The following is a 24,741-nucleotide window of genomic DNA, read 5'->3' as shown; positions in this document are numbered from 1 at the left end:
TCCCCCACTCACGGCTGCAAACTCCCTCTGTGAGTCAGGCCAGCCGGCTGCGGCCCCGCTCCCGGTACAAGTCGAGCCCTGGAAGCCGACGAGGACTGCGGCGCAGCCCCCCGCCCGCGGCGGGACCGCCACTCCCGCCCGGCCCGCGGCTGCCCCAGCGCCTCCTGAGGCCCTACCGCCTGTCAGCCGGAGCTGGTACCCCCACCCCTGCCCTCGCCCACCCCCTTCCCCCGGAGGGGCCGCCGCGGGCCTGCCGCCGCTCACCTCAGCGCCCACTCGGCCGCTACGCTCCGCACCCCGCGCGCTGCCGCCGCCTTTTGTTCGCTGCGGCGCGGCGCGGCCTCCCCGGACCATCGGGCTACGGGCGCTGCCGCTGCCCATTGGCTGCCACCGCCATCACGTGTGCCTTGCCTGACCGGCCGCCGCCCTCTCATTGGCCGCCGCCGGTGGGGTGCGGCCGCTCAGCCTTGTGGGAGTCGTAGTTCCGCCCCCTCCGCCCCGCCCCCTGCCGCCACCTTCCCCATCCCCCCCCGCCGGGCAGCGCCCGCGGCCGCCAACACCCCCCCGGAGCGAGGGGCCCCCGCCGCTGACCTCAGATCAGGGCAAAGGGCCGCGGACACGCCGCCATCACGAGGAGACTGTCCCTGCCAGGCCCTGCTCGGCCCCACGCAGCCCCTCCCGGCGTGTCCCCCGGGCGCTGGAGGCTCCCCCGGGGGTGGTGTAACCGCGGCGACACGAGGCGCCCGGCGGGAAGCGGGTCCCCGTCAGCCCTGCGCAGGGATGGAGCATCACTGGTGTCCTTCACCCGGGCACGTGGCCGTGGGGATGTGGCTTTTGGGTGTTTCACAGCTTCAGTGGCTTTCTGGGGGGAATCGAGGAGAGTGTGGGCAGCCGGGTGAGGGAGGTTCTGCTCCCCCTCTGCTCTGCCATGTCTGCTGAGGCCTCGAGTCCTGTGTCCGGTTCTGGGCTCCCCAGCTCAAGAGGGACAAGAAACTGCTGGAGAGGGTCCAGCACAGGGCCAGCAAGATGATCCTGCTGAGGAAACGCTGTGGGAACTGGGGCTGTTTAGTCCGGAGGAGACTGAGGGGGGACCATATCAATACTTAACCAGTACTTAAAGGGTGGATGTCAGGAAGATGGGATGACACTTTGTTCTGTAGTGTCCAGTGACAGGACAAAGGGTAACAGGCACAAGCTGGTTTAAGTTCCACTGAAACACAAGGAGGAACTTGTTTGGTGCTGAGGTGAGGGAGCCCTGGCCCAGGCTGCACAGGGAGGGTGTGGAGGCTCCTTCTCAGGAGGTTTCCAAACCCACCTGGGCAATTTCCTGTGTTTCCTGATCTAGGTGGGACGTGCTTTGGCAGGGGGATTGTACTGGATGATCTTTAAAGGTCCCTTCCAACCCCCTGTGATTCTATGACACACACAGACCAGAGAGACAACAGACTCTTCTGAGGTCTGATGAGGCCATCCTGGCTCCCTGCGCTGTCCAAAAAGCAGATCAGTGCGCAGTATGCACCGAGCCAGTCCAAACACTGAGCCAAGACAGGGTTTATTTTGTGTCTGTGCAGAGATGGGTGCTGGTGAGGTAACTCCACTGAGCAGCACACCCAGCAGCACATCCTGCTCTGTACTTACACAAAATCCCACCTCATACATATTGCTACTCTCTTTACTGAGTCCTTTGTCTGACACAGAGATTGAGCAAAGGACCATCCACCCTCTGGCACCTGTCATACTGTCCTTATCAGTACAAGTCATGCAGGACTCCCACATCAAGCTGTTGCTGATGGGCAGAGTACAAGCCATGTGCATAAAGTGACTGGGCCCACCTCCTCCACTTGTTGGTAATGGTCTCTCTCCCCCTCAGGCACAGAAAGTTATTATTACCCCAGGACACCCTTTATGAGGATAGGTGTCTGCCCTGAGTCCGTATGTGTTTACTTTGATGGCCTTGCTCCAGAGATGAGATCCACTGTGGCCTGTATGATATTGTGACTGGTCTGGAGCACAGGCCTTCAACAACCACCATGTGGAGAGGGGACCAGAGGACAGGCATGATGCTCTTTCCTGTCTTGTTGGGGAGAGTGTGTCACACCCATGACAATGGGGAAAATCTCCATGGAAAAAAACAGTTACCAAAAGCTTAAACTGGCTGAGATTCCTTGCCTGTCTCCCTGGGGTGTGTCACACCAGCCTCCCACTCCAGGGCTCGAATGGTGTTTGTCTCGCCACCCGTGCCTGAGACACGCTGTCTCCCTCCCACACTGCGGTGCTGTGCAGACACTCCTGCCCTGTCCCAGGAGCCACTGACTGAGGATGGACCACGTCATTCCTGAGCTCTGTTCAGATCCCTGCAGCAGCAGCAGCAGCAGCAGCAGAGATTTTCCCCATGGTGATGTTAAATCTTACAGGCTCCGAGCATGACTCTGAGCACGACCAACACGCCACTCTTGCTGAGTCACTTGGCAGGAACAAGTTTCTTTAGACATTAATCTTGGCAATACCCCAGGCTGAAAGAGTCAAGGCTAAAGTTGCTGATAGGAGACAACCAGCAGGATCTCTCAGTTGTCGTTTGTTTGTCCCGGACCGGGCACTGCAACAATGAAACCAGTACCAGAGACTACTTGCAAATAGCCAAATATACCTCATCCTGCAGAGGCAGTGGGCTGCCCTAGCGAAACCTTTGTGGGAGGCACCAGCTTGGGACCTGGCTGAGCAGAGGAACCTGTTCAGCCTGACGCTCACAGCCATCAAGGCATTCACACCACTGCTCTTGCAAAGCGGTTTTACCAAGCACCTCTGCTCCCACACTCCCTCTCTTCCTGGCCATGCCTCCAGCGTGGGGCTTTGGAAACGCAGGTCCAAGAGCAAAAGCCTCAAGCCACGCTGAATCCTGCTGTCGGCCGGACACGGGGTGAGGAAAGGAGACCGAGGGCGGACCCCGCCGGGCACCCAGCCCGCAGCCCCGCTGACTTCAGGCACGGCCCGCACACACTTTGGCGGACACCGCGTGCATTTCCTTCCCTTCCAAGCAGCGCAGCCCTTCCCCACGCACCTCTTTATCGCCACCCACGCGTGCCCTACATACACCGCACCTCTGACCAGCCCACCCCGCGCTACCTTCCCTCGCGCCTCCGTGCGTGTGCGGGCTCGCCGCGGCACGGCCTCCCCCGCGGCAGCGTGTGCGGGGGATGCAGCGGGGCGGGAGGGGATAACCGCATCCCCCAGGCTGCTGGCGGGTCACGAAGCCCCCCCCGGCGCCGCGGGACGGGGGAAGCCGGCGCCGGGGCCGCGCTGCGCGTCACCGCGCGGCCGGAGCGCGGGAAACCAGCGCGGGCGCGCCACCGCGGCGTGACGTCACGGCGTGGGCGGGGCTCGGCGCCGCACCGGAAGTCGGGCGGTTGCCAGGCAGCGGTTGCCACGGCGACGGCGGCGGTTGCGGCCCGGCCATGGCGGCCGAGGGCACCGCGCCGGCCGGCACCTTCCCCAGCCTCATGGCCGAGGGCACGCAGCTGTGCCGGCGGGGAGAGTACGACAAGGCCCTGACCTGCTTCAATAACGTGAGGGAGCCCGGGCGGGGGAAAGGGGCTGAGGGCGGCGGGAGGGGCACGGAGATGGCGCGGAGGCCAGAGGTGGCTGGCTCTCGGAGGTGACGGCAGCGACGGGAGGGTCTCGGTGCTGGCTCTGGTGGGGAATAGCACAGGCAGCAGCGGAAAAGAAAGAGGCGTGTGGGGGAACGTGGCACTCACAGCAGTGGGGGGTGGCAGGGCAAGGGGATGAAGGGCAGGGCCCCCAAGGGCGTGAGGGGGATGAAGGGCAGGGCCCCCAAGGACATGAGGGGGAATGAAGGGCAGGGTCCCCAAGGGCGTGAGGGTGGATGAAGGGCAGGGTCCCCAAGGGCATGAGGGTGGATGAAGGGCAGGGTCCCCAAGGGCGTGAGGGTGGACGAAGGGCAGGGTCCCCAAGGGCATGAGGGGGAATGAAGGGCAGGGTCCCCAAGGGCGTGAAGGGGATGAAGGGCAGGGTCCCCAAGGGCATGAGGGGGGATGAAGGGCAGGGTCCCCAAGGGCATGAGGGGGGATGAAGGGCAGGGTCCCCAAGGGCGTGAAGGGGATGAAGGGCAGGGTCCCCAAGGGCATGAGGGGGGATGAAGGGCAGGGTCCCCAAGGGCATGAGGGGGGATGAAGGGCAGGGCCCCCAAGGGCGTGAAGGGGATGAAGGGCAGGGTCCCCAAGGGCATGAGGGGGGATGAAGGGCAGGGTCCCCAAGGGCATGAGGGGGGATGAAGGGCAGGGTCCCCAAGGGCGTGAGGGGGGATGAAGGGCAGGGTCCCCAAGGGCGTGAGGGGGGATGAAGGGCAGGGTCCCCAAGGGCATGAGGGGGGATGGCACACATGGGGCAGAGTGAGGCGGTGCAGCTCCTGTGTGGTGTGGAAAACTGCAGCAGAGGGAAGGAGTTGCTGTGACCTGCTCTAGGTGTTCCTGCTCTGGCAGGGGGGGTTGGATTGGATGAGCTTTCGAGGTCCCTTCCAGCCCTTGAGATTCTGTGAATGCATGAATGTCAAGAGGACCTTTTTCCTAGTGAAGACATTGTGTACTCACATCCATCATCAAGATCTACCCTCAGGTCTCATCAAATGTATCTGCTTGTGTCTGTCTGTGCTGCCGAGCCACCACCAATGACATACATCCCCTATGTCTGCTGCCTTCCAGGCATTGAAGCTGAATCCAGGAGACAACAACTGTCTAGTTGCTCGCTCAAAATGTTACTTGAAACTTGGAGACACAGAAAACTCCCTGAAAGATGCTGAAGCCTCTCTCCAAACTGACAAAACATTCTCCAAGGTAAACAGCACCAAGTGACAAGAGTCTTGGGGTGGCCAAGGACTGGGCTTTCACTTGTCAAACTCCAAAGGGTCTGGGAGGCAGCACTGTGTACAAAGAGCTAACTCCATGCACACCCCGGCATGGGTTTTTTTTTTGCATCCAGGGAGTTGGAGGTGCTTAGTCAGAAACTAAGAAAGAGTTCCAGGACTGGATTTTCTTGTATACAGATTGCAATAGCATAGGACTCTCACTTCTAGTGGGAGACGTGAGGATTTCATTCTCACTAAGGAAATTCATTGAGATACCTGAAGCTCTTTTTTTTTTTTTTAACTATTCCTCTCTTTTAATTACTTTTTTCCCCCTCCAAATGTCATTTTAGGGACTTTACCAAAAAGCTGAGACGTTATATATGATGGGTGATTTTGAATTTGCATTAGTGTTCTATCATCGAGGCTACAGACTCCGTCCAGAGCTACAGAAGTTCAGGCTGGGCATCGAGAAATGCCAGGAGGCCATCATCAACTGTGTTGGAAGTAAGATGTTTCATTTCATTCCAGCCAGCCCAGACAGAAGCTGTTTGGTGGAAAGCTGAGGGCAAATCAGCTCAGCAGGTTACCCACGAACCCTGCAGCAACTCTTTGCTCCTGGATTCATGTGCTCAGGGGCCATTCTCAGATGAAACCAGGAAGGACCAGAAGGAGCACAGCCCTGGGGTTTTCATTCCTTCTTCTTTGTCTTTGTTTTGGCTGAATGCCTCTTCATACACAGTGTCCAATAACTTGAGATATGCAAGAAAATTGTGGCAGCCACTTACATTTCCAAAGTAACCACGAAAATGTTCTGGGTGACACAGAACAAAGCAGCTATCTGCTCTGTTCTAACTTTGTGGATAACTGCTACAGCCCTACTGAGTGCAGAATCCATTTTGAGGTCTATGTCCCCATATTCAAAGTTTGAAATGAAATTGCCTCGCTGCCTGAGACTGGCCTTCCTTAGATCCTGACTTTCTTCCAGTTTATGTTGCATAAGACCAGTGAAACTGTTGACTCTTGCAACGGAGCACTGCTTTCATAATGTCTGGCTTAAGCTCAGGGAATGGAGTCCTGCAGGAGGCAGGAAAGGCCAAGGACCTCGTGGTGTTCAAAGCAAACTGAAAACTTGTCCCTTTTCTCCCTTAGTTTTTCTCTTAGCAACGCTCCCCTGTGCCAACAAGCACAGACAGGCCGTGCACCCCCTCTCAGGCACACAGACACACCTCTGCTGGAGCTGCCACCGTAAACACCTGCACAGAGCAACCTGTGCAGAGCTCAGGGGCCGCTGGAAAACCTGCCTGGTGGGTTAGGAGCTGCGCAGGTGGGTCCCTGCCAGCTTGTCCCTTCTCAAAGCCAGGAGCCAGGACACTCCCTGAGCACGCCCCTACGCATGGGCCCTGATCCCTGAGATACCCGAGTGCTTTACTCTCCCTGAAATCAGTTTCAACATTTCAGTCCACCTCCAGTACCACGGATTAACCTCGTGTCCCAGCTGCGTAAAAGCCTGAAGCTCTTTCCCATGTAATAGTTACTTAAAAAGAAAAATCAAAGCAGGGAAACTTTCCAGATCTGGGTTGCTTTCTTCCCCTACTGCTGCTTTCTTAGCCAAACACAAGTGCCTGGATATCTCTGCAAATCTCAGCTGAAATGCTTGACGTGCTTGATATACCAAGCTAAGAGCTCTTTATGCCTCCAAGCACCTGGCCTGTAGGCAAATGAACAGATCAAAACCCAAGAACACTTCTTTTTAGTTGAGCAATGCCTCCTAGATGCAGGGGGAAAAGAAGCAAGGAAACATTGTTAGCATTTGATCTGGATGTTTAAATAGTTGGGAAACACAAACTTGTCCGTAAGGCACGTCTCCCAAGCTGCTTCACTGGATCTGCTGAGCAGATTCACAAGCACCTGAGCTCACACCACTGATCTCTCAGTCCAGTGGCCTTCTGAAGGGGATCCTTGAGCGTGTGAAGCTCTTTCCTTCTCCCAGACCAGGCCAAACCACAAAGCTGTGTCTCACTCTTGCCTCTGCTTGCCAGAGTGCAATCTGAGCAGCAGAACTGGACATCAGAGGCAAAATTAAATGGGAGTTTTGCCTTAATGCCAGTGCACAAAAACCTTTAAAATAGCTCCCTGGATCTCTGCTGGAGATCCCTGTGGTTAAAGGAGCTTTCCTTCCATTTTAAGCTTCAGCTGTCATCCCTCAGAAGAACCTGCCATCCTTTTTCTTTGTTTCCATGCAGGATGTAGTGTCTCTGTAGGAAAACTGCTCTGATGGGAGCCCCCTGGTGCCATATATGAATAGTAATTAAAATCTGAGAGGAGCTGCATCGATCAGCTCTAATCCTTGTGTGCAGAACACACCAGCATCCCCATATTTCCCGTGCAGGAATGAGCAGAAAGCTTTATTTCAAACAGCACAGCACAGGCTTGGCACATCTGTGGTCGTTTGAGTTTCTAAAGCCTCTGCATTGTCATTGTTGGAGACTTACAGGTATTTTCTCTGTATTTGCAGGCCCATCCTCAGTTAAACTGGAGAATAAAAAGGATCTGTGCTTCATAAGCAGACAGGCAGAGGTACAGTCTGAAGAGTTCCTGCTTTGGCAGCTAACTAGGGTTATTATAATGCTAATAGTTTCTGAAATAGGCATTAGAGGATTAAATGTTTCTGCAGCAACATGGATGCAGGTACTAGTGAAGTGCCTTCTGGGTGTGAGAAGCACACTAATCCCTACTGAGAATATTTATGCACCTGCTTTTAATGTAGTTCTGGCTCAAGCTTACATAAAACTTAAAGGAGAAGGCAGAAGGCAAAAGCAATCATGGAGAAACAAAGCCCCCTTTGAAATTTCTTTACCAGCCTGACTGCTCCTGTTGGATGTTGCTAATAAGTAACAGCACTGTGGCTGGAGCCAGGGTACATTTATCTACAGTATTTACTTTGGGTTTACCTGATGTTTGAGGTTCAGATTTTTTGATAATGGGCACTTTCTCGATTGCCTAATTTTGGGGTGGTCCACTGAAGCTGTCCCTTGCTTCTCTGAGACACCAAAGCACTTTTCCCCAGTGCAGTGAATGTTTGTTGCTTCTTCCAGCTGCAATTATGGCTTCTCAGTGGTAAAAATAATTTGTACAAAGGAGCCTAAAGATTAGCCCTGTAATTGCTGGGATTTAGAAATACCCTCCTGATGTTTCAGAAGCCCTGAGTGTTACAATCTCTGCTTCTCTGTGGGCAACTAGACTTCCCTTTCCCACAGCCTTATGTATTCCCACCATATTGACCAGGAAGCCCTTGCCCTGAACAGTACAAGACACTGGGGCAGAGCTAATTCTTGCTCTTACTATAAAGCCCCTTCCTGGTTTTGGAAGCAAGGGAACACAACAGGCACAATTTCAGCTGCTCATGACCAAAGCAGCTGGTAAGACACTGACTTGTTATTTAAAAAGTAAGTTGGCTTCTATGGAGTGTAAACATGATTCTGCAAGTTCTAGTGTTCCCCACTAACCTTATTCCTTCTCACTGTAGAGCAGAAAAGCAAATCAGAATCTCCAGTTCAGACTGACCAAGGATCAAAAACGGACAAAGAAACAGAAGCCTGTGAGGAATCCAAAAATGGAGAGACAGCTTCTTGGAGAGCTTTATGCTGACAAGGCCTACCTAGAAAAATTGCTCAAGGACAAAGGTCTTTTCTCCATTGTATTTAACGTTCCTCTTAAGCAAGTTCTTTTTGTTTATTCTCCTTTAACATGCCTCTGACGACTCTTCCTTATTTGTATCAGAGCTGATGTAGCACATGGTGCTTGCAGAGGTCATGAGAGAGGCAGGCAGATGGGAGAGCAGAGGGAATATCTGAGCATATTTCCTTCCCTAGTAAATGGCAGGCTTTTGTAACAAACAACAAATCCACTCCAAGCAATCTGTGCTGATGAAATCAAAAGCAGAAACAGTATAATTACAAGTGACTTCTGTCATGAAGATAAATTCCGCTAGCACTGGCATGAAGCGCAGAGTGCTGCTCCTGAGGCTCGCTCTCTGTTGTGGTTTCCTTGGAAATGCTGTTAAAACCAAGAGGCAGGATTCAGAGAAGTATCTTATTTTAGAACTAAGCCGAAAGGTGATTCCTCTTTAATCATTTTTTTTCCTAGGGAGCTCTTTACCCAGTAACAGACAAGTAATGAAGAGTCTACACAGAGGTTTTATAGTATTACTATCATTAATAATACACTTGGGCTATCTGGTTTCCAGGCATGTAAAAGCCCTCTCAGTGTCCATCTTGCAGCCTAATCCACAACACCTTGCAAAGGGCCATTAGGGTACAAACACCCTGGACAATCATCCCGCTTGGGAAGCCCCAAATTGTTGGGCCCTTACTCAGCAGCCAAAGCAGCGACTCCAGGGACTGAGAACATCAGCTGGAGCTCTCTGAAACAGGCAGACTGGGAAACAGCAAGGGAGTTTTCCATAGCTTCCCTCCTGACCACATCAGTTCAGAGGAGCACTGAGGACTTTTGCTTTCTAGGCCTATCAGAGCAGGAAAACATTCACAAGCAGAACCTGTGAAACTGCAGCTTTATCAGTCACACACATTAATACTCCCCTTGGTTCTACCATCTATTGGTTGGGGTGGGGTTTTTTTTTCTCCCAGATTTGATGGAGAGCAGCACAAAGCAGGGGATCAAAGTAGGAGACCTGGTTTTGGGTGGCATTTCCTACCTGGACAAACGCAGTGAATTCTGGCAGCAGCAGATGCCCATCTACGCCCGTGTGAGAGAGCGCAAGCTCAGGCAGCAATGGGGGACCAGGAACAAGAAACAGAAACCAGCAGATGTTGGCAGATATATTGAGAAGAGTGTGGAGGACATTGAGATGTGTAAGTATCCTGTCTGGGAAGAGTAAGAAAATGATGTTTGGCAGATGTAATTATTTGCTGTGGTAATTACAGACCAGAACAATAGAAGCAGTGCAAGCATTAACAAACAGTAGCAGGCATTTCCTTTTGTATTCTTCCCCTTTCACAGCACTTTCTTAGATACAGAATCCAGCATTTTTCTTTTTTCCTCATTTTTTTCTGAACTGGAAGTCTTGCTGGTTGTTTTTTCAGGACACCACTACTTAGACATCAAAGATAGGTGGGCCATTGCTACGTGCTTAGCCAATGCCTCTGGTCTGGTAATTAGAAGGTGATTAATTGAGAGAGTGCAGGCCACTGGAGTTAAGCATCTCTGAAATTCAAAAATACTGTTGCAGTGAGGCGAAGCAGCTTGACATCAGAGGTCTGGAGGGAGGGAGTAATTTAGCTACTTCTCTTCTCTTTCTCTCTTCCTGTGCTACATACTTGCGACTCAGTTTCAGTTCTTTTAAGCTACAGCAGGAAGTGTCAGAAACATCCTGCAGTTCATTCCCATAGCACCGCAGCACAGCTGAGCACAATGAGCAGAGCTCACCAGGAAAGCGCAAGAGGCTAATTTGAAAGTTAAACCCCTCAGCACCGTAGCTAGGCCTTCATCTGCAAGATGAAGGCTGTCCTGCTGCAACAATGATGAGCTTTGAAAACCTTAAGCCAACGTGCACCCTTCTCTGTTTTCCTTCAGCAAGCATGAGGTGTTACCAGAGTCTTTTCTCCTTACTTGCTGTGATGAAAGTGATTTCCACTAGTGCCAGGAGGAGGATCAGAAGCACTATTTCACAGGGGGCAGATTTCTTGGAGATTGGAGGGAGGATTATAGGAGATACATGAATTGTTAGGAGCTTTAGCTTCTCCCAAGATTTGTCTGAGGCTTACACAATTGTGCTTTGTCTTGCTTCCCCACTATCCCTGTGTCCACACATTGGCATTAAACTTTCCTCTTTGTCTCTAGTGCTGAGTGGTGACTCCCCTGAGGAAAGCTACAAGAAAGCCAAGCATGTGCTAAAAATGATACAAGGGTGGCCAGATGAAGAAATTCCTGACAAGAATAAACTGATTGGAACTCTCCATAGCTGCATTGGGAATGCTCAGTTCAAGATGGGCCAGCTGGAGGCAGCTCTGCAAAGCCATAAAACAGACCTGGAAAATGCCAGGCAGAAGTAAGTGCTGAGAAGTTCAGATGGAGGGGTAAGAGAGGAAAGTACCTGTTACTGGGATGTTTTATCACCAGGTAATGTAATTCTCTCCTGGTGATTTAACAGGGCAACGTGTTTGGACTCTGCCCAAGTATCATGGTCTCTAGTGACTTGTTGTTTCCACTATTTCAAAAACAAGGAACCTGAAGCAGATTTTTAAAGGACCTAGACTGCCTCGCACATCTAAACCTCAGCTGATGCAAAGCAAAAGAGAACACAAGTCCTAGGCTCAGCACTTTAGCCTTTAGGATGCATTTCCTTTCTCAGCAAAGTCAGGCTCTAAACTGCACAAGTTTTCTGCTACCTTTTTTTTCTTCTAATCTGCATTTGAACCAGGAAATACTTATCAAAGAGCTACTTTGTCCATACAGAGCAATTCCTGCAGCTCTTCTGGCCAAATCAGAATGGAGCAAAACGTACCTTTGGTGCAAAGCACAGGAGAAAACACTGAACAGTTGTTTGAAGTGATTTGGGTTTTATTTCTGCCAGCGCTCCATGGGGCTTTTGAAACGTCCCTGACGCGTGATTTATTGTTTCCACAGATAACTTTTTAAAACGAAGAGTGGTTTGAGAAATTCCTGCCTCTTTCCTGGAGCTCTCCACTCTCTACTTATGCTCAGTATAGTTTAGAATTAGCAGTGGAGAGGCAGGAAGGAGACGGAGCGTTTTCAGGAGAGAGGCAGAGATGACTGGGGGGGCTTTGCCCTCTGGTGGCTGGAGTGAGAGGAGACGCTGATCCCGGCTCATCACTCCCAGCGAAGCGTTTATCCTCTCCTCAGCTTTTCCATTTGTAAGGTAAGGGCAGCCAAAGCTGCCTGCTGCTGAAGAAAGGAGCGAGGACTGATTAAGGCAAAAGAAGCCCACAGGTTAAGTTATTGTAGGAGCTGCCTCGAGTGTGAAGCAAAGGCTGTTTCAGAGCCCAGGAAGCAGGGCCTGGCAGCAGGAGTCAGCAAACATGCTGCAGACGTGGGTTGGGGTCTTCAGCTTTCTCTTGGGCAGAAAGCTTAGTGTTAGGGACCGAGGAGCTGGTAAGAGACTCCTGTGGGACCCACAAGGCAACAAAGAGAAACTGAGGCAATGAAAAGTGGAAAGGTTTTCACATAAACAGCTAGATTTGCACTGAAAAAAACCAAATCAAGCACGAAATCCAGTCGTTTTCCCCTGAAGTAAAAGAAATTACCTTGATTTTATGGCTTCGAGTCTGACCTTGGTGCTCTGCCTCTATGTCTTCACACTTAGAACCCCAGCACGGTGGGGGCTGGAAGGGCCCTGCAGAGCTCATCCAGCCCAACCCCCTGCTAAAGCAGGTTCCCCTCGCTCAGGGGGCACAGGAACATGTCCAAGTGGGGTTGGAAACCTCCAGAGAAGGAGCCTCCACACCCTCCCTGGGCAGCCTGGGCCAGGGCTCTCTGACCTCAGCACCAAAGAGGTTTCTCCTCCTGTTTGACTGGAATGTCCTGTGTTCCAGCTTGTGCCTGTTACCCCTTGTCCTGCCAGTAACAAGACCACGTCAGTCACTGTGATCTCCTCTTCTTTTGCACACAGCAACCTACCAGAGGCCTTGTCCAGAGCCCTTGAGAACGTGGGCAGAGTTTACTGCCACACCGGCGAGTTCCAGCAAGCTATTGAAGCGTACGTAACAGTAACAGAAAAGGTCTAACACTGTATTTCAAGTGAAATAATATCTTTTCAGCTTCTTTACTCATACTGCTAGCAAGGGGAGGGCTGGGAGATTTATCCATACCAACAGTACCTGGAAGTTTTTGTCTATGGAATCCGTGGTTGAATTTATAACCACGTTCAGTGAGGTTGGGGAAACATTGGCCTTTCTTACTCTCTGCTTGAAGGTGGGAGGAGAAGATTCCAATGACAAAATCCATCCAGGAGAAGACCTGGCTGTTCCATGAGATTGGTCGATGTTACCTCGAGCTGAACAACGCTGAAGCAGCCCAGACTTATGGAGAGAAATCCCTGAGGTCAGCAGATGAGGAGGGAGATGTGGAGTGGCAGCTCCATGCTACCATACTAATGGCACAAGCAGAAGGTAAAGGTGTTGATACAAACGTTCTTCTAAGAATAGAGACAGCCTCTCTTCAGCCCCTTAGTGGAAAGGTCTCTGTGATTTAGCAGCCAAAGCAACTGTTCAGATTGAGACCTCTCAATGGAGACTTGCTTGATCAACTATTTTAACTATTTTACTTGTGCCTTGATTAGCTGTTGAACAAGATTAAACAAGATCAAACCACTTGATCAACTGTTCGACAAGCTTAAACTTGCTGTTTTCTTGGCCTTGGGTTTAAACAGATGTTTTCACTTGTGTGTTACAGTAAAATTAGAGAATTACCAGTCTGCACTCCTGAGCTTTGAGAAAGCACTTGAGAAGTCAAAGCTTCTTCACAATGAAGCTGCTGAAAAGGCCATCATTACTGTAAGTGGGTTGCTGCAGAGAGAAGCTTAGGTTAGCATCAATAAGTTAGCTGTAACTATTGTCTAGGTCCTGTGAAGTGAGAAAACATCACCACACAGCCAGTGTAGTTAAGAGCAAAATGCAGCCTCTGAAGGAGCTTATATATCTAAAGTTATGAAACCTCCTGGCCCAGAAAACTTAACCCCAGTTTATGAACCAGTCCAACAGGTAAAAGGATGAAGCCCCAGCCCTGTTCAGGTCAGGGAAGAACTTTCTTTTGACCTCCCCTCCAGGCAAGGGTTTCACACCCAGGATACTGTGGGGCCTCCTCTGTGCTCAATTGCTATCAGCTGCCGATCACAGCTCACCGTTTTCTGACCTCTCCAAAACCCACTTTGCACCAGAGCACGGAAGAACACTTGGGCATGGACAGTGCCCCATCGTGAAGCAGTCTGTGTGTTCTGGTAGCCAGCCTTCACCAACCTGACAGGGGTTTGGGGATGATCTAACTGCAAGCAGCTTGCCCGGTACTCATCTATTCAGAGATCCCCCATGGGTATGTCCAGGGCTCAGGCCTCCTGCTGGGAGAAAAAAGGTAGTGAGAGAGGTGGAACCTTCAGGGGAGGAGACATTTGATACAGGATACCCACAGGTAGGAATCATTGCAGGGAGAAATGAAGGGTATTGGCACAGGGAGTTTTATGGTATTGAGACCTGGTCTAGGTGGGACCTGCTTCAGCTGAAGGGTTAGACTGGATGAGCTCTAAAGGTCCCTTCCAATCCCTCCCATTCTATGATTCTGTGGAAGGGCCAAGGAATGACAGCAAAGAGCAAAAGAAAACAGGAAAAACTTAAATATGTAACTGCATCTCTAGAGCTTTTATTAACAAACCGTGTCACTTACAGGCCTTAAACGATGTGAGCAAAAGCTTCGTCAAACAGCTGTTGGAAACACAAGAAGCAACAGTTTCCTCTCTAAAAGGTAGTTGTCATTTAGACCTCTGCACCACACCAAGATAAAGATTCTCTGCTCTCCTTTCCTGGAGCACAGCCCAGGGCATGGGAACACAGCACCCCAGGCTCAGGTGGCAAGCATCCGAGTTTCTGGCCCGTATTGCATCCCCTGTCCTAGCACAGAGGCACAGGAATTAGTGTCTATGAGAAGCCACGGTGTAGTTTTAACTGGTGGCTTCATTTGTTCTTTGGTAGTGAAGGTTTAATGTTGAGCTGCTATAAATCAAAGCAAGCAACGTGAAGCCTCGGTAACAATGAAGGAGCTTCATTTCACTCCTCAGTACCATCCATTTGCTTGAAATGACACTGAGAGCAGCTCCAGTGCCCAGAATGTAGTCAGGAGCAAAATGTTGCCGTGACTGTGAATAAATGAGATCCATAGTGCTGCAGCCTGAAAACCCCTGCAATTAAAGCCTCTGACAGAAGCCAGGGGTCTTTCTGTTCTCATGTCCTACCGATTCCTCAGTGCTGGAACTTGGTTTAAGATTGCTTTTTCCTCCCCAGATGATTTCAGCAGGAAAAATACAGAAGACAACTTGGAGAAGTACAGAGAGGAAAGTGTCCAAAGCACAAAGGAGGAAGAAGATACCAAGGACAATAAAGACGACCAGGGAGACAAGACAGGAGGAAAGGAGGAAGATAAAAAGAATGAGGGTAAAAGCGAAAAGATATTAAGAATGTGGAAGAAGAAGTAGGAGCTGCTGCAGAACCACCGAGCCCGCCCCGGAGCAGCGCGACGGGTCCGAGGTGACCCGTTGTGCCGCGCTACCGGAGTCTCAAACACGATCGTTCCTCTCACCGGCCTCCTCTTGTCTCCCGTCCGTGCGCTCCGGCCCCGCGCTACCGACCCCCGTCCGCTGTCCCGGGCACCGACCGCAGCCGCCACCCCGGGGAGGGCCCGGCCCGGCCCCCCCGCGCCTGCGCGGCCACAGGCGGTGGCGGGAGGGGGCTCCGGGGGCGGGGGGTGGCCCCCGGGGCTATGAAAGGGGCCGCGTCCGCGCCCGCCCCAGAGCCGCTGCCGCGCCGCGCCGCTCCGCACCCGCGGCCGCTGCCCCCACCATGGTAAGCGCGGTCGGGCCCTTGCGGGCTGCGGGCGCCGGACGGGGCATCGCCGGCACGTGGGTGCTGGGCCCGGGGAGGGGATGTGGGGGGCGGCGAGGGGGCTCAGCCCGACCCTGGCCCCAGGGCTGCGCTTTGCGAGGGGGGGTAAAACCCGGGACGAGAGGCGCTTTCGAGGCTGCTCCGGTACCTGGGGAGCCCGGAGACAAGCGGGAGCTTCGTGGGGACAACGGGGAGGGACGGGACGGGGGCGCGGGCTCAATGGGGGATTGTCCCCAGGCCCCGGAGCTCGGCTGTCGCGGGTCTCTGTGGGGCCATTGTCCGGCCGGGCCCCGCATCGCCTTGTCCCTGAAGGCAACTATTGTCTGCCGAGCTGGCTCCCGAACAATGGGGCCGGGGGGGTGTTTTCTATTATTGTTCCTTTGTTTGCACGTCTGAAAAGCGGCCTCAGTCTCGGCAGCTGCCCTCAGCGAAGGCGTTGGGCTGGTCCAGACACAGCCCTGGCCCCACACACAGGGGCCGGCTGCAGGTTCTAAATGTCCCCATGGGGAGCAGGACACTGACCCTGTGAGCAGCAGCGGCTCTAGAAGGTGGCTCACACCATCCGGGAGCCCTGAGTCCACAGAGAAGGCAGCTCAGGGGGCCCAGGAGGGACATGTGGTCCTCATTCCTGCAGCAAGGAACTCGACACGGGTCGTTGTCCCGGTGTGCTGGGCAGCAGCTGGTCCCAGAGCAGGCAGCACTCCCACATGCCCACAGAAGCAGTGGGGTCCTGGTCCTGGTCACTTCGGAACCAAAACCCACCTCCACCTTCTGGAATAGGGAATAAGGAAAGCTGATCAAATGAAAGAGCTGGGTTCGAAGCTGTAGCTTCACTCTGCGAACAGGAAAGCTGTATCAGCAGGACAAGAACCGTTTTATACAACATTCACAATGTGTGTAAAACGCTTTGATGTTGGCATCAAAGGCAGAACTTTCTCCCCAGCACTGCTCTGGTGGCGGCTGGCACTGCGCTGGGCTTGGGAGCTGCTCAGGGGCTGGGCGGGAAGGTGAGGAGTTCACATGTTGACCCAAAAACCTGTGTCTTGACGCTGCTGAAAACACGCACAGTTGGAGAAATGCCTCGTTTCCTTCCAGTCCCGTGTTTTCCCAGGCTCTGCTGGGAGTTAATCTGGTTTGCAGTTACCGGAGCTGCTGGCAGGAGGGGAGCTTTCCCCCTTTCCCCCTGCTCACTCGCCGCTGCCACCCGCCAGCATTTGTTTTTTCTCTCGGGGGCTGGTTTCACTTTCGTGTTCAGCTCAGCAGCTGCTCGTTTCTCTTTACCGGAAACCATTTCAGTTGCTCCTCCTTTGAGGCATTCAGGATCAGCGAGGAAACAGCGGCTCTTAACCCAGGAGACAGCATCCTCACAGCCTTCACCGAGAAACAGCCTTTCCCCTGAGGATAGATCCCTAAACAGACTTGAACCCCTCTGCACTCTTCTTTTGTTGGGGTGAAGCTGTCAGAACCCCCTGGGACTTCCCAGTTCTCGGGCTGAGTGCCTCGTGGCACTGTGCCCTCGTTGTCCAGTGACCACAAGTGCTTGTTAAGGTACACTTAGGCGAAATGGTCTAGTGGTTGCTAAGACTAGGACTAAGGCTGGACTCGATGGTCTCTTCCAGCTGAAATGATCCTATGATAAGTGTTCAGAGGCAATTTTGACACTTGAAGTGCTCTGCCTGGGCCGTTGCTTTGAGGCAGCTCGTGGTGCCTGTTGAAACCGCAGCTGCTGCCTCGTGACGGGTACAGTTTCCCCTTCCTGCCCAGGTGGGATGGCAGCGGGGAGCGGAGCTGCACCTTCATCTCCTCGTGTCAGACAGCCAGTGCCAGGGCTGGGAGGTCAGTGGGACAGGGCACAGATCCCTGCTGCAGGACCTGCTGGGTTTTAAGGTGAGCAGGGCAGCTGAGGGTAGGGGACACAGGGTAGAGATGGCCGCTGCCTCTCCCCTCCACCCCTCCCAGGGAAGGTTCTCCACAGCTCGTGCTTGTTGCCAGCCTGCAAAACATTTTCTTCTTGCATTTCAGAACAGAGGCTTCTCAAAGAAGAGTCACCCATTCCTGCCTAAAATATTTAGAAAGATGTCTACTCAATCAGCGAAAGAAAGACCTGAAAGCTTGCAGTTCCCCTTCCTTGACGACGAAGAAACCATCTCCACCATCAAAGAGTCTAAAACCTTTTTTATCTTAAGAGGCCTGCCCGGCAGCGGGAAGTCCACTCTTGCCCAGGCTATTCAAGACAGGTATAAAGATGCCTGCAAGGTCGTCTCTGCTGACAGCTATAAAATCACACCTTTGATAAGAAGCACCATTCCCGAAGAGTACTCCAAGGTGGACGAGGATCTAGTTGACTATTGCAAACGAGACGTCAGCGTCATCGTTTTGGATGACACTCACCACGAGCGGGAGCGACTGGACCAACTCTTTGATATTGCTGACAAATACCGGTACAAAGTCATCTTTGCTGAGCCCAAAACCCAGTGGCGAATGGATTGCTTGCAGCTGAAGGAAAAGAATCAATGGAAACTGTCAGCGGAGGAGCTGAAGAAGATGAAGCCGAGTTTGGAGAAGGAATTCCTGCCCATGTATTTCGGGTGGTTTCTGAGCAAAAGAAGTTCAGAGATCCTGAGGAAGGCTGGCCAGGCCTTCTTAGATGAGCTTGGAAGTCTCAAAGCCTTCAAAAAGGAGAGTAAATACTGTATGTACAGAAGGATCTTACCACCTTCTCACTCTGTTGAGGAAATGTTAATAGCGGCAAACTTTGGGCAGCTTCCGACGGGAATTTCTAGTTAACAGTTAGCAGCAAGGAAAACTGCTTAAAAAGCTACTAAACTCTTACCCATAGTTGACAAAATTACTGTTGTAAGTAAAAATAAATGACAGGGACTTTCCTAAGAAGCCTCTTTAGCCCCGAGGCTGCAGGGAGCTGGGTTTGGGTGGCAGCAGCTCCTGGTTGCTTTGATGAGTCAGAGAGAAAAGGGAAGGACTGAACAGTCGTGTCCCTTAGGGGATTTGAACAGCATCAAGCTTAAGAAGGGCCCTGATGACGTGGAGAAGCTTCTCTTTTCTAGTGACATCCACTGTTAGCTTAGGTGGAAGGAGTTTTACTTGCCTGTCTAGTCCTTTCCACTAAGAAAGATGACTTGTGGAGGACAGGCTGGTGAGGAAAGATGGAGGTGGGACTTGGGCTCATGAGGTGACATCAAGGGGGATCATTTTCAGATAGTAACATCATTTACCTGTATTTGCAGTTGCTTCTGCCATTGAAGACCCCAAAATCAAAATAGATCTTACCAGCTACTTTGTGAAGAGGCCGCCCGGGGTCTTACACTGCACCACAAAATACACTGACTTTGGAAAAGCAGCTGGAGCTGAGGAATATGCACAGCAAGCAGTGAGTATGGCGGCTGAGAACCCCCAGGAACCCCCTTCTCCCTCCCCCTTCCCAGCCAGGCATCCACCAGCCCCCCGGGGGTGGGGTAGGGAAGGGATGTGGCTTTGCTGGAGCCGAGAGGGTGGCTGTGGGGACAGCATCACGTGGCCTGTGCAACAGAAAACCCATCACTGGGGGAGAGAGGGTGAGCTTTTCTGTTAGTTCCCAAACAAACCCCTCCTGCTGCCCCCATCGCTCCTGACCACCAGCATCATCCCCAATAGCTTGACTTGAGTGATGATGAATTAAGGTACCTCCAGATTCCTAGGGCAGGAACTTCAGGCCATGGTGCACTTTGAGTTGCATGTGGTATTTCAAATATGTCAAAGAAGAGCTACCACGATGGGCCAAGACCCCTCCTAAAGCCACCACTCACGCTGCTGCGCAGTCAGTTACAGCTTTTTCCCGGGCTTGTCTCCCCCTTCTCCCAGGCTGTGAAGGCTTCCTACGGCAAAGGCTTCACCTTGGCCATTTCTGCCCTGTTCATCACCACAAAAACTGTTGGCGCTCGTGTCGAGCTGAGCGAACAGCAGCTGCTGCTGTGGCCTGGAGACGCCGACAAGATCCTGCCCACCGACAACCTCCCCAAAGGCAGCCGGGCTCACATCACCCTGGGCTGCGCCAACAGCATCGAAGCAGTGCAGACAGGGCTCGACCTGCTGGAGTTTGTGAAGCTGGAAAAGGCAGGGAACAAAGGGGATCAAGTGGGGGAAATCGGAGGAGGGAAACTGCTGTATTTTGATAACGGGATGTGGATGCTGGTCCTTGCTAAAAAGATCGATGTGAAGGCGATATTCTCGGGTTACTATGGAAAAGGAAAACTCGTGCCAACGCAGAGCACCAACAAAAGGGGCTCTGCTTTTAGCTCCTGCACCATCATCTAGGAGCGTGGGCAGGGTGGTGGGTGGGTTTGTTTTTGAAAGGCAAGTACTACTCCTGTAACCTTTAAAAGTGTAAAGAGAAATAATTCTACCTTTACTAAAGTAAGCCCTTTCGCCAACCTCCCCCGTGAAGCCTCTCTGGGGAGAGAGAGTTCACTGGCCTCCAGCTAAGGAAGAAAACAAACAGCTCCTGAGAGAGGAAAACTGTCACCTCACTGATACAGCCCCTGAAAGCTGCCCAGTGCACACCAAGGGCAGAGTTTTGGAGTCTGCTTGTTTTCTTCCTCGGAGGAAGATCAGCCATGGTCTTTTATAGCTTCCCTCTGAACCACACTCATTAGAGTGTGACCTGTCAGCAGTGACAGACCAAAGCCTGGATGGCCCCAGGCTCAAAGCCAAGGGAACTCTGTCTCTCCCCGTCTCCCCTCGACCCAGGGACTGACTTCACTCATTGTAGCAGCGGAATAACTGGGTGAAACCAGTGAGACTCGCTCGTGGATTGCTGCTGTCAAGTGGGGCAGCGACAGTTTAGCCTGTAAGAGAACTCCAGGGCAGAGTTCCACAGCTCCAGCATCCACAGCTCCCCCAGAGGCTGGTCCTGCCCCAGCTCCTGGTCACTGTGTCCACGTGAACACTCCCCTCAAGGCAGGGAGAGACTCGCTGAGGAGCAGACAGAAGGAAAGCACGTTGCTAGACGGTGCCTTAAACACAGCTACTGTGGACTTAAAGGGAAACAAAGTGGTGCCCCAGGGAAGGCATTCAGTCCTGCAGCACAGCTCCAGCCACTCCAAGGCTCGAAGTGTCAGCCTCCTTGTCCTGTAGGGAACAATCCTGCCTGGGCAGGGAGCGGAAGGGATGAACAAAAGTCTCTTCCATTTCATTTTAAAGAACTAAAATCACGTCTGAGGCACAGACCTGTACTTCATGCAAGATTTTTCCTCCTTTTCTCTAATGCACTTGGATGTTAAGTTAGGATGGCAGTAACACTGTAATTTAGGAAGTAAGTGGAGGTACAGTAACTGTGTAACTTAAGTCTGCTCAAACCTAAACCTTTGGCTGGAAAACCCATTAATGATGGAGCACTCCTGTTAAGTCTGTTTTAGTAAAGCTTATATGTTTTTGCTCTGAGCCAGACCGTCCTCCCCAGTACGTGGGTACTGCTTCACTGTAACAAAGCTCAGCTAACGGCCTGGGGTCAGGACAGCAGTTTAAACTCCTGCCGTGGCTCTGTGCTTGGTGACTTGTGTAGTGAAATTAACCCCCTATTAACCTCTGTAAATACTGACAGCGTTTGACGAGCGTGTACCTGAAGGAGCTGGCGTGGGGCCCTGTGCCGGGGAAGCCCCACGCTGCCTCTGCCAGAAGCGTTTCTCCTCTGAAGGTTTAAAACAGAAGCAAGGAGGGTTCTGGGTGGGAGGCAAGCTGGGAAATGCTCTGCAAAGTTGATCAATGAAGCAACATCCTTCCTGCTCTTCCAAAAAGATGATAAATTCTCATTATAACACACTCCCCTCTATATTTATACACATACACACACACCTGTACCCCAGCAATCCTCCCTTACCTTCAGCAGAGAAACCTTTGCTGCCTTCTGCACTGGCAGAGGGGCACCTGCCCAACTTGACCCTCAGCTCGGGTCCTTTGAACAGCAACCTCCCATGGGTTTGGTCCCCACAGACCTGGGGAAGGCGGCTGCAGGCGCCTGCCCGGGACGGCTCCGCGGGACCAGGCAGCCCCTCTCCCTCTGCAGCCCCTCTCCCTCTGCACCCCAGGAACAGCCTGATGCTACAGCTCCCATCCAGCACTGATGTGCACAGCTGGAATATCTCATTTGTCTGATCAAGAACAACAGTGAGACCTGTCTTTGTTTTAAGTTTTTATTAGTTTGTACATCATATACAGTTTATAATAAAGTAAACCAATTGCATATGGTTTTGCTTCAGTCTGTGATATTCCTCATATAAACACGTCATTATGAATTATGCCTAATGAAGTAAACAACAAATATTCACATTTTTTAATCATTTTTTTTTTCTTCTTAACCATTCACATCCTAGAAAGGGAAGGGACCAAAAGAGGGACAGTGTCGGTACCGACGCGAAGCCTGGCTTGGAGAGGATGACGTTGTTTGGCAAAGCAGTGGGGACAGCGATTGCTCCATGCAACACTCCTTCCCTCCCAAGGGAAAGGGCAAGATATTTACACTGAGGTAAATGTCTGGGATCGATTTCAGATCGATGCTGCAGCGCAGGGGGGCTCAAGTCCTCTCCAAGTTGGCTTCGCCTCGGCCTCTGGTCGTGTCTCTGCTCCCGAACGCTGTTACACCGAAGCGGATCCACATGCAGTGGGAGGTGCTCGGGTTGCTGTGTCACACTCAGCCCCCCTCCAATGGTGCTTCATGGGGTTTTCTCTCAAAGCATGAGCTATGAGAGGTGGGAGGTGGGGTAACTGAGGTCTGGCTGTGCAGAGCTGCAGCCCAGCTGTGTGTCCAGCCAGAGCCAGCACTTTCTTGCTGCCTTCCCGAGCGCACGCCGAGGCTCTGACTCCGCTCTGACTCCATAACTTTCCCTCAGAGGTCACATCTATGCTACAGAGGAAGCTTGCCTGCTCAGAGAAGGAATAACCCCATTCCTGGCTTTGCAGAGAAAGCCAGGGTACGTGGAGGAAGGTCAAAGCCAAGGGCCCTGCTGCCCTGGGAAGTGGGGACCATGAGGGCATCTCCAGAGCCCTGCAGGGCTGCGTGTGAGCGGCCTCAGCAAGAACAGAGGGTCCCGGAGCTGCTGCCATCCCCTCTGCCACCTTCCAGCCTCAGTCAAAGCCCCACTGCAACAGCCTCAGCCTGCAGGCCCTCGGGGAGCTGCCACACACAAGCTGTCCTTCTGCCCCAAGAGAAGGGAGGGGAGGGTCCAAGGCACAAATTTAAATGGCATGAAAACCATCCACTTGAGGAGGAACAAAACAAATCTTCAGTAATTACTGAAACCGAGCAAGAAATTGGGAAAGAAGAACCAAACGCTGTGTGGTTCAAACACTTTGGTCATTCAGTTGGGGTGGGTGCAGCCTCCAGTGCAGTTGGCCCCGAGACCAGCGCCGTCAGGAGCAGAGCCGCCCTCTGCATCCGAAATGGAACAGCAGCACGGCAGCTTCCCTCTGTGTCCTGCCAGACACAGAGAGCTGAGCCACACGCAATACTCCGTGGGTAATCCTACCTTTGCCTCTAAACTTCCTCTTCTTTCTCCCTTTTCCTCCCCCAATTGCGACGGTCCGAGCCCTCAGCGCTGAGGGTCCCGCTTGGCAGCAACGCTTCCAGCATCACAAACGAAACCGTGTACTTCCCCCATGGAGCTGAAACCAAAGACAGCCTGTCCAAGCAAGCAGCCAGAAGCATCCTAATGGTCTTTACAGCTGATTTCAAAGTCCAGGCTCAGCGTATCCAGAAAGGATTCCACTAGAGCTGACACAGCATCAGATTTGCAAAGTAAATCCACACAGCAGAAAACACCCCAGGCTCTGTGGCCCAGGGGCCAGACCACTGCACATGCAACTGCCTCCCACACGCTGACATTGCTGATGCCTCATTTCAACTTTCAAGCAAGAAACTGTCTCCATTTTCATCAGGATGCAACTGTGTTTCACTACTGCAAACTACCCCTACAGCAGCTCAGACACCACGAGTACCAGGAGGCAAAACAGAGGGGAAGCGTGACAGCCTGACAGCTCATCTCCCTGTAGCACCACAGGGCCACGACAGCATAGCCTCCTGCCACACGCCTGGTCTGCAGGCAGACACACACTCCTACTCTCCCTAGAGCTCAGAGCTCTCAGAGAGGAAAGTTATCGAGCTGTTCAACAGCAAATACTGCCACCCCACCTGCTAAAAGGTCCCTCCCTCACACATCAGCCTGGCCTTGGCTTGCAGCCATGTCAGCTCTGCTGTCTCTGGGCCATCCCCACAGGCAGGAGCCTTCCTGGCACTAACCATTCCCCTTGGGAAGCAGGATCTGGAAGGCCAAACATGCACTGTGCAGCTAAAGCTGCTGGTGCCTGCTCAGTGGGCAGTGCAGGGACCAGACAGGGCCCTCTCAGAGTCAACTGTTAAGGCTCCAGCATAAAGCATTCAATAATTACAAAGACTTACTCCCAGGAAGAGAACTCTTCTCATGAAAAGCAAAAGCTTTGCCATTGGTTTCTTCCACCTGCCAAGCCACATAAAAGGTGCATTTAAACGGGGCTCGATGCAAGTGTATCCCCCTGTGCTCGTGCTTCAAGGGGGAACAACCCTGCAGCAACCCCCTCCTGTGCCCCCCACTAGCTCATTCCCACTCTAGGAAAAGCACAGGCATCCTACCACTTTAAGAACAAGCATTCATTATCTCTGTGGCAAATTCCTATGTCTGACAGCTGTAACTGAGGAGAATGGAGCCAGGAAAGGCTGCAGAGAGGCAGAGGAACAGCACCACAGCTCCCTGGGGCTTCATACAGCCCATCAGAAAGCCCACCTCCAGCTCCCAAGCGTGAAAGAAAACGTTCAAGCAACACATCCCCAATGAGATTTTTCTGAAAGGAAGAGCCCTGTGCCTCGAGGCAGTGCTGGGACACTGCTGGAAGCTGCAATGCCTCCAACAGCTCTGCCCCAGGCACCGCTGCTCCTGAGGTAAAAGGAGAGCAGAAAGGCAACACGCGGCCGCCTTCACTTGGAATCACACAACAGCTTTTCTCCTTAGAAAAGTCTTGGCACTCGCCACATTAATATTTAACTACATTAAATCATGCACTCATGTACAGTGTTAGAAATATCTGCTGCACACACCGTCTCTCTCAGCAGGAAACAAACCATCCCGCTCCTGTCCTCCGAGGGACGGTTTCCTTCAGCCTGGAGAGAAAGGAAGCCTGTTGTACTTAACTGTGGGGAGGGGGAAGTAACGATAAAACCCACTGACAAACGCAGGA

The 24,741-nt window shown here is 52.4% G+C and overlaps 3 protein-coding genes and 1 long non-coding RNA gene across 5 annotated transcripts in view; 2 read left to right on the top strand and 2 right to left on the bottom strand.

The window, feature by feature from the left end:
- ACLY (ATP citrate lyase) overlaps positions 1-357 on the bottom strand; it is a 32,724-nt gene extending 32,367 nt beyond the window's left edge. The window contains exon 1 of the mRNA XM_062018103.1: positions 265-357. The gene's annotated coding sequence lies outside the window, so the exon portion shown is untranslated. The remainder of the gene's footprint in view (positions 1-264) is intronic.
- A 3,095-nt stretch (positions 358-3,452) lies between these two features.
- Positions 3,453-15,228, top strand: ODAD4 (outer dynein arm docking complex subunit 4). The gene is made up of 12 exons (XM_062018380.1): positions 3,453-3,563; positions 4,716-4,847; positions 5,209-5,362; positions 7,374-7,435; positions 8,385-8,541; positions 9,505-9,729; positions 10,718-10,925; positions 12,507-12,593; positions 12,809-13,005; positions 13,289-13,389; positions 14,275-14,350; positions 14,887-15,228. Exons 1-12 carry the CDS (start codon positions 3,453-3,455, stop codon positions 15,075-15,077), a joined length of 1,701 nt encoding a protein of 566 aa, XP_061874364.1. The 3' UTR covers positions 15,078-15,228.
- Positions 8,626-15,246, bottom strand: LOC133628818 (uncharacterized). The gene is made up of 4 exons (XR_009820861.1): positions 15,182-15,246; positions 13,852-13,946; positions 9,573-9,742; positions 8,626-8,914 (listed from the first exon to the last, which is right to left on the bottom strand). It is a non-coding gene; the product is annotated as an uncharacterized LOC133628818 (long non-coding RNA).
- Positions 15,247-15,332: 86 nt separating this feature from the next.
- Positions 15,333-21,722, top strand: CNP (2',3'-cyclic nucleotide 3' phosphodiesterase). Of its 2 annotated transcripts, none has more exons than XM_062017173.1 (4): positions 15,333-15,444; positions 17,506-18,175; positions 18,729-18,871; positions 19,342-21,722. In XM_062017173.1, exons 1-4 carry the CDS (start codon positions 15,442-15,444, stop codon positions 19,792-19,794), a joined length of 1,269 nt encoding a protein of 422 aa, XP_061873157.1. In that variant the 5' UTR covers positions 15,333-15,441; the 3' UTR covers positions 19,795-21,722. The 2 variants fall into 2 exon arrangements, with proteins under 2 accessions (XP_061873157.1, XP_061873158.1); XM_062017174.1 differs by lacking the exon at positions 15,333-15,444 and adding an exon at positions 17,301-17,370.
- Positions 21,723-24,741: the final 3,019 nt, after the last annotated feature.

Source organism: Colius striatus, chromosome Z (genome assembly GCF_028858725.1).
Source record: "Colius striatus isolate bColStr4 chromosome Z, bColStr4.1.hap1, whole genome shotgun sequence".
NCBI lineage: Eukaryota > Metazoa > Chordata > Aves > Coliiformes > Coliidae > Colius > Colius striatus.
Note: the sequence above shows the minus strand (reverse complement) of the source record. Positions and strands in the feature narration are given on the sequence as shown.

What these genes read in the sequence shown, in the direction of transcription:
- ODAD4 (XM_062018380.1), top strand. Translation starts at nt 3,453, where the DNA reads ATGGCGGCCGAGGGCACCGCGCCGGCCGGCACCTTCCCCAGCCTCATG. An exon ending in ACTAATGGCACAAGCAGAAG is followed by an intron (nt 13,006 to 13,288) that starts GTAAAGGTGTTG and finishes TGTGTGTTACAG; the next exon opens with TAAAATTAGAGAATTACCAG. An exon ending in CTGAAAAGGCCATCATTACT is followed by an intron (nt 13,390 to 14,274) that starts GTAAGTGGGTTG and finishes TGTCACTTACAG; the next exon opens with GCCTTAAACGATGTGAGCAA.
- CNP (XM_062017173.1), top strand. An exon ending in CAAAAAGGAGAGTAAATACT is followed by an intron (nt 18,176 to 18,728) that starts GTATGTACAGAA and finishes CTGTATTTGCAG; the next exon opens with TTGCTTCTGCCATTGAAGAC. An exon ending in AGGAATATGCACAGCAAGCA is followed by an intron (nt 18,872 to 19,341) that starts GTGAGTATGGCG and finishes CCCTTCTCCCAG; the next exon opens with GCTGTGAAGGCTTCCTACGG.